Source organism: Schistocerca piceifrons, chromosome 1, assembly GCF_021461385.2.
Source record: "Schistocerca piceifrons isolate TAMUIC-IGC-003096 chromosome 1, iqSchPice1.1, whole genome shotgun sequence".
NCBI lineage: Eukaryota > Metazoa > Arthropoda > Insecta > Orthoptera > Acrididae > Schistocerca > Schistocerca piceifrons.
Window position 1 is genome coordinate 267,600,620 of NC_060138.1, and position 12,751 is coordinate 267,613,370.

General features: G+C 41.5%; 1 protein-coding gene across 1 annotated transcript in view; it reads right to left on the reverse strand.

Annotated features, from left to right (window-relative positions):
* Positions 1 to 2,983: 2,983 nt before the first annotated feature.
* The window catches only part of LOC124710291 (coiled-coil domain-containing protein 13-like), a 149,104-nt gene continuing 139,336 nt past the window's right edge, over positions 2,984 to 12,751 (reverse strand). The window contains exon 11 of the mRNA XM_047240916.1: positions 2,984 to 3,172. Coding sequence (XP_047096872.1) covers positions 2,984 to 3,172 — 189 coding nt within the window. The remainder of the gene's footprint in view (positions 3,173 to 12,751) is intronic.

Sequence of the window (12,751 nt, forward strand, 5' to 3'; positions counted from 1 at the left end):
AAGCTAACTTCTTCAGTAGTCTTTCTGTTGTGCCTGTCTGAGACTCAACATTTCCACTATATGGTGAGTAGCAGTCTATCATTTTCATAATATTGTCATTATTCTATACTGGATTTTCCATTGTTTAACAATAATATAGAAAAAAACTCATAATTGTTCACCATGTGGCCACCTTTACAAATCAATTTCCGATGTGAATGCATAATGACTCATTCCACAGCATTATGATTTATTGAGTAAATCATCCCTGGAACATGAAATTAATTAACTAACTGCATTGAAAACTCATCATCATCATCATCATCAGCAGCAGCAGCAGCAGCAGCATTATCATCATCCTGCACAATTTGCTGCCACTGGCAGGGTCTGCTTGAAGCACAAGGCTTCCTATCTATTAGTCTTCCCACCAACTCTCTCTCACTACTCCGGCCCAGCCTTCTCTCCTGAATCTCTCTTCTGCTCACTTTAGCCACTTGTCTGTTGGCTTTCTTGAAAATGATGTATGTGGAAAGATTTCTTGAAGAGGAAGCATTATCCTGGGGTAATCAAATATATGCTCAAAATTTAACTTATGAAGAATAAGAAGGCAATTTTTAAACAAATTTTGATCTGAATCAGAATAGGCAAAAATAAAGAGCGAATTTTTAAGCAGGCTATAGCTGTATCCTGCGACTACTGCGTGTGAGTGCGAGTACACTGATTATGCTGTCACCACACGTTTGTGTTTGAATCGGCAACCAACTATATCAGCCCAGGCTGGCCGCTAGAGCCTGCCTGTGGGAGGCGTGCGCATGGCAATTTCTCTGCTGCACTATCTGCTGGCGACCCACACATATACAGGGTGATTCGTGAAGATATGCAAATATTTCAATATGTTATTCTGCAAGTAAAACTAAGGAAAAAAATTCAGATAAACATAGGTCCACAAATGTTTAGTTATGGAGATAGGGCTATTGAAAGATTTTGCCTGAAATTTAGCAACTTCTCTAATCTGAAGCCATTGCAAAACTGTATGAGGTTAAAGTAAAACATGATTTCCATTTATTTTGTTGTTATCTAATAAAACATGTCCCAGATGTAGTTTTCCAGAACATCCAGAGAAGCAAAGAATAATTTCATAAAATATTTAATTTATTAACTACTTGGCCCAATTTGTTTTTTAAATTCTGGACAAGTGCACAAAGTTTTCAATAAAAGTTTCAGAGAATTTAATTTTGGAAAAATGATGGTAATAATTTTAATTGAAATTGAAAGAATGTGTCAGATAATCTGCGTTTATTAATACCATAGCACACATGAAATCATGTTAAACCAGAAAAAGCAAAGCTCAGTGTTAAGAAAATTGTATGGTGTATATACAATTTCTAAATGCATTCACCCCTACATTCACAATACATGTTCAAAAATATCTCCACCAAGTTTACTGCACTTAGCTGCACATGTATGAACAGATTTAATGATATGAACATTTCTACATTCTTAATGGAAAGTAAACAAATTTACTTGTATAATAATTTTTGCTTCTCTGTCATGAGCATTGGAGTCACACAGTTTATGTCCATATCCATATCCTGAGCAACCTCTGGCGAACGACACACGGAGGTGCTGTGGCCTGCTTCTGGCAAGTATTACAAGTAGCCAGCAGCTTAGGGCATACCGAACAAAACAGAAGGCACAAGAAAGAAACCGAAAACGCTGACGCTGGCACTGTGGCGGCTGGTATGGCTGTTCTCAGCTCAGCACTGGGCCCACATGTTTACAGCCACCACTGTCGTTCCTCATGTAAGCTATCTGTTATCTTAGTGGGCACATCTTGTGACACTACTGCTTCACTTTGGTCACCCACTGCCTGAAAAACTTCAAAATATTGTGCTATTTGCAAAACTTGTGCTAACAGGGGGTTTTCACAGAGTAAAGCCTTCTGGTGCACTTCCTTGTCCAGAGCTGAACAGATAATTGTGTCACGCACCATAGACTCTGCGTAACAGTCATTGTTGCCATCAGTGATGAATTGACACTTATGGCTAAGGCCACGAAGTTCAGCTGCCCAGGTCCTGTATGACTGTTTTGGTTTCTAGGGGCATGAGTAGAATTCAACTTGCTCCACTATGGCATGTGTTCTTTTGCAATGCTAGTTGGTCAATAAACTGCACATGTGATCAAAAGAAAGAGCTGCCAGTTCTTTTAAAGGGGCAAGCTGACACAGTAATTGATACACCTTAGATGGAATCCACAAGAAGAAGTCTGCATAAATTCAAGTCTGTCACAATGAAAGCCAAAAAATGCTGTCTGAGTCTTTTTCATAAATGTCCCAATCCTCAGCTGAATATCAGACAGAGGGAAAGTGTGTGGATGTCCCAAATGAAGAAGTCTGTAGTGGATTCTTTTCTGGACAAGGCCCTTCTCCATTTTCTGAGCACCTATCGCCTAATGGCTTCACACCTATGGGAGAGCGGAACCCGGCTGAGTTGCTTCACAGCTGGCAGCCACAAATGGTTCTCCAACTTCTGCAGCCTGCACTGCACCTCCTGCAGTTGGGTTTGTTCGGCTGCATTGCACCAGGGTTGCTGGCGTGGGTGCAAGGATTGTTCACTGGCCCAATCGGATACCAGCTACTGTTGTCTGCCACCGAGGATGCAGTCTTTGTGACATCCATATGGCAGATGGGCCACTTAGGTCAGTTGTGCCTCACTCACCACCAGAAGCTATCAGTTCATGGGTGCAGCCTCCATCACTGCAGCTCCCCCCTCCCCTGTTGCCCTCCGCCTCGAACCCTTCATCGTCTGCTGTGCAGACGCCCCCGTCCCATTGGCATCCTCCTCCCTGTGCGGCACCCTGGAGTTCCTGCACCCTAGAGTGCTGGTCCGTGTCTGGTTCAAATGGCTCTGAGCACTATGGGACTTAACACCATGTCTGGTCTTGGGTTCACAGCCACAACTGTTCCAGTTGAGCCATCTCCTCTGGCCCCCTCGCTGCCATCACATCAGCTGTCATCGTTGGTGTATCCAGCACCATCTCCTCCGCACTGGGACCTGCCTGCTGATGATAATGGAGATATGATGATGGCCTCCTTCTCTCCAGTGCTGTCATAGAGCACCACTTGGGTCCACCGCCCTGCACATTCCAGCCCTATGCTCTGGGCCCCCTCCGTCGGCACTGGCTGATGATGCCACTGCGGATCCAATGGATGTGTCTCTCATCAGGCTGCCTGTGCCTCCTCCATTGCCAGGGCGCCCACTTCACATGATGAAGAGGTGTGCTGCATCCTGCAACTAGTACATGTGAGTGTGAGTGCACCAAGTGTGGTGTCACTGCATGTGTGTGTTTGAATCAGCCTTCAACTGTATCAGCACCAGCTAGCCACTGGAGGCCGCCTGTGGGAGGTGTGCATGTGGTGAGGTCTCCACCTTGTCACCTGCTGGTGACGTACAAATACATACTCACAGAGAAGCACTAACTGACCCTCTTTTATGTCCTTCCAGTGTACTGTTCACATAAGTGTACTGTGTCTTATTACATGGGGATCCACAAGAGTATGTTTTCTGTAACAGTTCAGAGGTGCATGAATGAAGCTGTATTTGTGTTACTTGGACTGGTCTCACATATTACTTGGTTACTACAGCTCTGTTACAGAGAACAAGAAGAGGGAATGAAAGATGTTTTCAAAAAATGTTAGTGTCATGTTGCGTCGATCATTCGTATACAATTAATCTTAATATGTGGAATGCATCACTTCACATTCACATTACATATTTGTATGTAGATATTAATGCGATGAATGACAGCTTGTTCTAAATATAGAAAAATGTAAGTTAATGCAGGTGAGTATAAAAAGCAATCTCATAATGTTTAAATACAGCATCAGCAAAGTGATGCTTGACACAGTCACATTTCAGCAAAGTGATGCTTGACACAGTCACATTGATTAAATAACAAGGTGTAATGCCACAAACACCAACAAGGAGGAGGGACAAGTTAATAGGACATCTGTTAAGATATCGGGGAATAACTTTCACGGTACTAGGAGCTGTAGGGGGTAAAAACTGTAGAGAAAAGGAATTTTAATGATGATAGTAGGGAAGACACATGGCCAATTCTAGTTTTTTGGGAGGACTTTAGGAAAGTACAGCTCATTTGTACAAACACTATTGCAACACATTCTTGAGTAATACTCAAGTGTTTGGGATCCCCACCAGGTCAGATTGAAGGACAATATTGAGGCAATTCAGAGGCAGGCTATTAGATTTGTTACTAGTAGGCTTTATCAATAATGAGTTGTGGTGTTATCTGAAAAGTAAGGTGCCACAGCAAAGTTGGTACCTCACAATGCAACCACAAGGCAAGATGATTGTTGTAAGTCACATCAACGAATGAACAACAACAGCGTAGCCATGCCCAGACATGGTCCACTATGTCATCACAACTGATCTTCTACTTATGGCATAACACAATACAGCTCAGTCTAGTCAGCGATCAATGATTAAGATGACAGCATCTTCTTCTATGAGGCCAGCTGTGTGATCAATGTGTTAAGCAGAACTCAATGTGAAAGTTGTTGTTTACTGTAATCTGAGTGAGAGACCTGAATTTGGTCTCTATCAAGTGACATGTTAATGTTCAGAGACATTTGTAAATACTCATGAAATTCACCTGGAAACTGATTGTACAGGGTTAGATAATTCTTCTTATCTATATTATAAGAAAGTGAACTAATATTTTTTGTGTTATCGTAGTCACTCATTCTACTTACGGAGCACGATATAGAACCACCATTGTGCTAATGATTGTATTTTCGTCCAGTACAACAAATGATCCCAAGGCTGCTCGTTATATAGTCTTGACTCACCTGCCTGCAAATGCTGATGTGTGCATGTTCACGTTCCTTAGCCACCTAGGGTTTGCCTTGTCTCTAATTCTATTTTTCTGTGTAGCCTATCAAGTGTTCAACCATATTGAGCTGCCACAGAAAATGTCTCTGAACAAAGTAGTTCAGTTTCAAGTTCAGTAGATTGACTGTTTGCTGCTCAGTGATCAACAAATGACAACCTTCCTCTCCAGCAAGCTGCATTGCCACCAGTTGCTGCACCTCAGTTTTGACTGTTCAGTGGTATGGAAGAGGAATGGTTGGAATATTGGGACCAGTTGAAGACCCACTTCACCACATACAACACTGTAGTTAAGACCTGCAAAACATTTTTTTTTCTTTTAACAGTTGGAACTGATGTGTACCAACTGTCTTTAAAACTGTGCCCCAATTCTTATCCTGAGACTACTAGTTACAAAGAACTTGTTTGGCTGCTGATTGAATATTATAGTAGTTAGGTGCATGTGGCAGCAGCAACGTTTTTTTTTTTTTTTTTTTTTTTTTAGCACAAACTTTCAAACAGTGGGTTGTCAAACTCAGAGGGCTAACAAGATATTTTAGTTTTAAGTGTTCTTGGGGACTTGGTTATATTGATGTTATGTTGTGTATGTGGTGCAATCATGCATAATGAGTCCGACACATGTATTAGTGCTACTTTTCTCAAATTTATCTAAGAAATAGTTCTGTACTGCGGAATCTCAAACTATCATGGCTGCAACTGAAGTTGATTTTGAGGCTCCATGTATTTCTGTTGTACAAGGTGCACATGATACTCAGTCTCAAGTTAATGCCAGTGTACAAGTGGGTAAAAATATGGCTAAGACAAACAGTAAACATAGAGATAAAAACTTCCAGTCACATGGTACATAACATGCACTACGGAACTCTGTGACAAAGTCTTGTTCTCAGTGCTTTCCGAATCATGACAAAAGAGCTCATCCTTAATGAGATTTTCACTCTGCAGTGGAGTGTGCGCTGATATGAAACTTCCTGGAAGATTAAAACTGTGTGCCTGACCAAAACTTGAACTCGGGACCTTTGCCTTTTGCGGGCAAGTGCTCTACCTTCTGAGCTACCAAAGCACGACTCACGCCCGGTACTCACAGCTTTACTTCTGTCAGTATCTCGTCTCCTACCTTCCAAACTTTACAGAAGCTCTTCTGCGAACCTTGCAGAACTAGCACTCCTGAAAGAAAGGATACTGTGGAGACATGGCTTAGCCACAGCCTGGGGGACGTTTCCAGGATGAGATTTTCACTCTGCAGTGGAGTGTGCGCTGATATGAAGCTTCCTGGCAGATTAAAACTGTGTGCCCGACCGAGACTCGAACTCGGGACCTTTGCCTTTCGCGGGCAAGTGCTCTACCATCTGAGCTACCGAAGCACGACTCACGCCCAGTACTCACAGCTTTACTTCTGTCAGTATCTTGTCTCCTACTTTCCAAACTTTACAGAAGCTCTCCTGCGAACCTTGCAGAACAGCACACCAGTAAAATTTGGAAGGTAGGAGACGAGATACTGACAGAAGTAAAGCTGTGAGTACCGGGCGTGAGTCGTGCTTCGGTAGCTCAGATGGAAGAGCACTTGCCCGCGAAAGGCAAACGTCCCGAGTTCGAGTCTCGGTTGGGCACACAGGTTTAATCTGCCAGGAAGTTTCATATCAGCGCACACTCCGCTGCAGAGTGAAAATATCATTCTGGAAACGTCCCCCAGGCTGTGGCTAAGCCATGTCTCCGCAGTATCCTTTCTTTCAGGAGTGCTAGTTCTGCAAGGTTCGCAGGAGAGCTTCTGTAAAGTTTGGAAGGTAGGAGACAAGACACTGACAGAAGTAAAGCTGTGAGTACCGGGCGTGAGTCGTGCTTCGGTAGCTCAGATGGTAGAGCACTTGCCCGCGAAAGGTAAAGGTCCCGAGTTCGAGTCTCGGTCAGGCACACAGTTTTAATCTGCCAGGAAGTCTCGAGCTCAACCTTGTTGACGCAAAATATTTCCAGTGTGAAAGCAAGGTCATATTCAATGTGTTTACATGGCAAACCAGGTACAAGCAATAGCTGATGCTACATGGGTGCAAGGCCACAGTACAGTTACCAACAATTGCATTCTGTATAGGCGAGGTCATTAAAGCCAGCGCTGGAATTTTTCTTGCTGCAGTACGCAGACAGAAAAAGAAACTTTTTCCCCATGTAAGAGTGGCTCAAAGGACATTTAAATTGAAGTCAGTCACTAGTGCATCTGTTTTCCTTATATAAAGGCACATATGAAAGAAGCAGTAGGGCACAGTTACAGCTGCCTACTTCTAATTTGTCGGCATACAAAGTACATGAAGTTCCAGTACTTGGTGTGTGCAGTTTGCCAGTAACTTTTTGTGGAGTTACAAAATATGTATTGTTCCATGAGCTCAGTTCTAGAAACAGTGCAAACATTTTTGATTGGATTTGTTTGTCAACCTGTGCATACCAGAAAATGTGTTACAACTCAGTGTTGCAGTGCCTCACACTAATGTTTCTGATTGTTGGGGAACTGTTTGAACTAGGTTTACAAAGGGTTTATGATTTTGAAGTTCACATTACTCTTAAAGACAATGCACAATCACAGTCTTTTAGTGCAAGGCCTATCCCTCATGCAGTATGTGAGCAACTTGCTCAGGAATTGAAAAGACGGAAAGACAACAGGATTACCCAACCTGTTTCTGCAAGTCAATGGATATTGCCCCTCAGTAATTCTCAAAAAGCCATCAGATGGTTTACATCTGTGTGCTGATTTTAAAGCAACAGTAAATGCACAAACTGTCATGAATTCTTTTCCTCTCCTACAACCAGATGAATTAATGGATGGGCCGGGACAGGTGCGATTCTTTTCAAAGACTGATTTACATGAGGCATACTTACAATTACCACTGAACAAGAAGCCCGAGTGATACCTTGTGATATATGCTCTTGTAGACTTTTACCAGTTTCAAATAATATTGTTCCAAACTGTTTCAACTCCTGCTGTTTTTCAGCCGTTCCTGGAACAGTTAACAGCAAAATCCCTTCTCGTACCAACTATTTGGACACTATTGTGGATGTGAGTTGTACGCTTGATGAACATTTGATAAATTTAAACTGCTTGTTTCAAGTTCTTTCAGAGGCCGGATTAAAATGCAACAAGGGAAAGTGGATGTTCATCCCAGAAGAACTTGACTATTTGGGACATGTAACAAATGCCCAGGGAATTAATCCTGCTACTTCTTACTTGTCTGCGATAAAAAAATCTGCTTGTGCCCTGTAACATTAAGGAGCTTGACGCTGTCAGGGGGATACTTATATATTACATCAAATTCGTGAAAAATGCTGTGCAAATTGCTACTCCACTGAATCTTCCTTTTGTGTGGTCCCCTTAATGTCAGGACACATTTAAGCAATTAAAGGATGAATTATTAAGTTGTCGTTGTTTGATTCATTTTAATCCAGCTAAGCCTGTTAGTGTTTCTGTGGGTGCATCTTCTTGCAGGATTAGATGTTTGCCTTGAAAACTCTTAACAAAGCACACTGCAAAAAGAGGCACTAACCATTATCTATGGTGTTACCAAGTTCCACCAATATGTGCATGGTCAAAAGTTCTATGTGATAACAGATAGCCAGGCTTTAGCAGCCATGTTCAATCCTTGCAAGCCTATTACACCTTGGACAGTGCAAAAATTACAACAACGGGCTCTGATATTATCTAATAATAAGAATGAGTTGTTGTACTGGCCCACTGCCCAACATTTTAATGGTGACTAGCTTTCTCCATTACCAATTGGTACCAACACAGCATTTGATTCATCAGAGGAATATGTTGTCAAACTGACACTCATGATTAGAAAGTCTTCACAATTTTGCTCCCAATTTTCAACGTATAGCCACAGCCTCTTTGGGTTGTTTTGCAATACGTGTGGAACAGGGGGCCATGTCGTTTAGAAGACAAAACCCATCCAGTGGCGCACTCCTACTTCTCGCATTGTCACACACTAACAGCAGTCAGGTGTTCTGCTGCTACATATAGATTATGACAATGTGTGTGTTGTGATTCCTCACTTCCTGCAGTGGGCAGTTTTGTTTTTATTGCATCAAAGCACTGGAACATAGTTCACATGAAGCAACTCATCTGACGTCATTGTACTTGGCAGGGCATGGATACTCAAATTGAGTGAATGACCTCTCATTGCCAAGTGTGTGCAGAATGTCAATCAGCTCCACTGCTCCAATGTTATGACTAGCCTTGTCCATCCAGACCATGACAATGCATCCATATTGGTTTCATGAGTCTGTTGCTGAGGACACAATGGTTGTTCACGCTAGAGACGTACAGTCTAGAGACGTACAGTACATATCCTTTTGTTGTCCCCATGACATCTGTCACTACTACAAGTATGATATCACCTTTGTCTGCTATTTTTTGCCTTGAAGGTCTTCCTGAAGTCACTGTCTTGAACAATGGACCACAATTCACATCAGATGATTTTTATCAATTTTGTACCACCAACAGCATCCACTGTGTCACTACTGCATCTTTTCACCTTCAGTCTAACAATGAAGCAGAAAAGTTCATTACAAAGTTCAAAGGTCACATGGAGAAACTCTGTTCCTCCCACACATGGGTGCAAGCATTAAATTTTTTTTTGTTTTCATACCGCTCCTTGCCACATGGATGTGAAGTCACCAGCAGAATTATTACATGGTCATAGCCAACATACCCTGTTGCATCTTCTGCAGCTGCTTCAGTAATGTCTCATTCCACCAGGTCAGGCAAAGTTTCAGCCACAGGATGAAGTCTTCTTTAAAGTGTTTGTCAAGAACCAGAATTGGGAGCATGGTGTCATTACAAAAGCCACTGGATGTTCTTTTCATGTCATACAAGGTTTCGCAGAGCTGCATCAGCATCACTAGAACAAGCTGTAGCACTCTTCCAAGTATGTCAGACATTCTGCAGCAGAATTTTTTCTCACAGACACAACATGACACTGAGGTCCACACCAATAGTCTCTTCCATCTGCCAGTCAGGGCCACCAACCTCCACAGTGATGCCAATGGAGGTTGATCACCGATGACATTACATATGTTGGTATCCATCCTGCCACCTGAACTGATATCCATCGATGTGACACCTTAGAGGATCCCATTGTTGTTCATCCAACCACAGCAGCTGTGCCTCTGGATGTGAGCATTCACCTTGTTACTGGATTTTCAGCTGGTATTCTCAGTCATTCACAAGGTGGACAGTGGGGTGCGGGCAGGGAATTGCCATCAGGTACAGTTACACTTCCTATCTCCTCATGTGCACATGCATTCACTCCTCTCCCCGAAAATAATCATGTGCCACTGCTCTATATGGTGGTGGTGCAGAGGTTTGGGGGGGGGGGGGGGGGGGGAGGAATGTAGTGTCTTCCAAAGAGCTAGGCACCAAAACAAGGTTAATACTTCACAACGTAACCACACAAGATGATAGCACTGCAAGCCGCATCAATAAATGAGTGACACTGATGTACCCACAACCAGAACAATTTCACTACATTGCCGCAATGGATCTTCTACCTACAGCCAAGCACAGTACTGTTCAGTCCAGTCTGCAATCATCCACTAAGATGACAACATCTTCTTCTAGCAGCCCAGCTGTGTGATCAATGTATAAGGCAGAAATGAATGTGAGAGTTAATTTTAAGTGTACTCTGAGTGAGAGACTTGTATTTTGTCTGTATCAAGTGATACACTAATGTTTAGAGATAGTTGTAAACACACATGACATTCCTGCAGAAATGGATTGTATAAACTTAGGTATTTCTTCTTTTCTATGTTAAAATAAAGTGCACTAATATTTTACGTGTTACTGTATCCACTTGGTCTCCACCCGGAGCAAAATAAAGAACCCACAATTCTACCAACTAATGTATTTTCATCTGGCACAACATGAGAGTTATGGAGGGGAAAATACAGTGAACCGGCAATTGAAGTTAACTGCAGAATGCACTATGAAGATAAGAAAAATTAGGTAAGGACACGTATCATGCAAAACCTCAACAAGCAGATGCCTTAAAATAAAATGAGACTACCTGAAAATACACCCTAGAGTTGGCATATGGACCAGATGCATCAACTGCCATATTTTTGAACTATCTACTTGAATTAGACAAGATAGCATAATGAACTAACATGCCAAATTTTGATGTTGGGAGTTCATAACACTGAGGTTGGAAATTAGATTAGAGAGATAATAATAATCAAGAAAGAAAAGAGGGAAATAATTAGAACTTCTGTCAGATAAGAGGGCCCCCAGGTGGAAATAATTTTAGTCAGGAAATGAATGGTAACAGAGATCATTAAGGGAGAAACAAAAATTGATTTGTAAATTATCAGTCACAACATCAGTAGAGAACAGATATAAGAGGAAATGAGAATGTAATTTAAAGCTCATGCTACTGCCAGTCCACAATAGCAGAGCAAAAGAGGAATTTAATATATGGACCACTCACTGCAATAGCAAATCAAACTTGTGATTATAGTTGAAAGACAAAAGTACGTCATGCAAGCAGGATTATTACTGATAACAGATCCTGGAAGGGTTTTCAGGAAAGATTCTATAACACATCAGAGAACTGAAGAATCAAAACACAAATCAGTGAAACTTTACTTATTGGGAGTAACGGGTGAGTTCCAGTACAAATTACTGGAAATTTAAATTACAGATTTTTTAATTCTTTTTTATTTTTATTTTATTTTATATTTTTAACAGTTATCGAAAGCTATAACTGGCAATGTAACATACAGTGCATGTAGTGATTAAATAAAAACCATATGAACTTCAAATTATGTGAAATACTTTACAGCATAAGTTAAATGCAGCTAATATCATCACAACAAACAAGGCATACTGACATGAATGAAGACTTGACACGGAAAGTTGATGAGGCAGTTCGCCAAAACACTTCACTACTGATGAGCAACATCAGAAATTTCTGCAAGTTTTGAGATCATCATTACTGCCAAACTTCACTAAAAAAGATGTATGTGAAATGGATGCTGAAAATCTTGACAGAAGAACACAGAACAAAACAAATGACACTTTCTTTATCTATTTTGGACCTTTATCACAAGGTTGGTGATAAGTTCTTGAGTCACATTGTGACAAGTGATGAAATGTGGATTGCACACTACACACCAGAGAATAAATGTCAATCAAGAGAGTGGCATCATTCAAACTCCCTGACAAACCACAAAGATTCAAACAAGAATCTTCAACATGGAAAATCATGGTCACAGTTTTTTTGAGAGCAGAAAGGCAGTCTTCTCTTAGACTTTTTGCCAGGACGAATGACAATAAATGCTAAGAGGTACTGTGAAACATTATTAAAGCTGAGGCACACTATTGAAAATCGCCGGTGGGGACCGCTCCCTATAGGCATTGTTATGCTTCACGACAATGCTCAGCCTCACATTGTGGCAAGAACAAAAACACAACTGGATATGTTTGATTGGGAATTGCTTGATCATACATAGTACAACCCTGACTTTTGTCTGTTGCCAAAACTGAAGGGAATTTTTGGCGGAAAGTGCCTGAAAAATGGTGGCATGTTGAGAAAAACTATTACCAACTGGTTTACTGGTCAGGCGGCAGTTATCTTTGATGCTTGGATCCTAAAGCTGATGCCACAATTTGACAAAAGTTCAAATGCTCATGGTGACTACGTTTAAAAGAGAGAAAATGTTCATACTGTCGTTTGTGATACAATTTACATTCATAAATAAAGTTTGTCTTACTCCATTGGAAATCGGTTCTTACTTCAAAAATGACTCTCATACTATACAGTGTTGTTCTGCAAGTGGATCCCTTGTTGAATTGTTCCCTCAGCTGTCACGTGCCATGGTGTCTCACC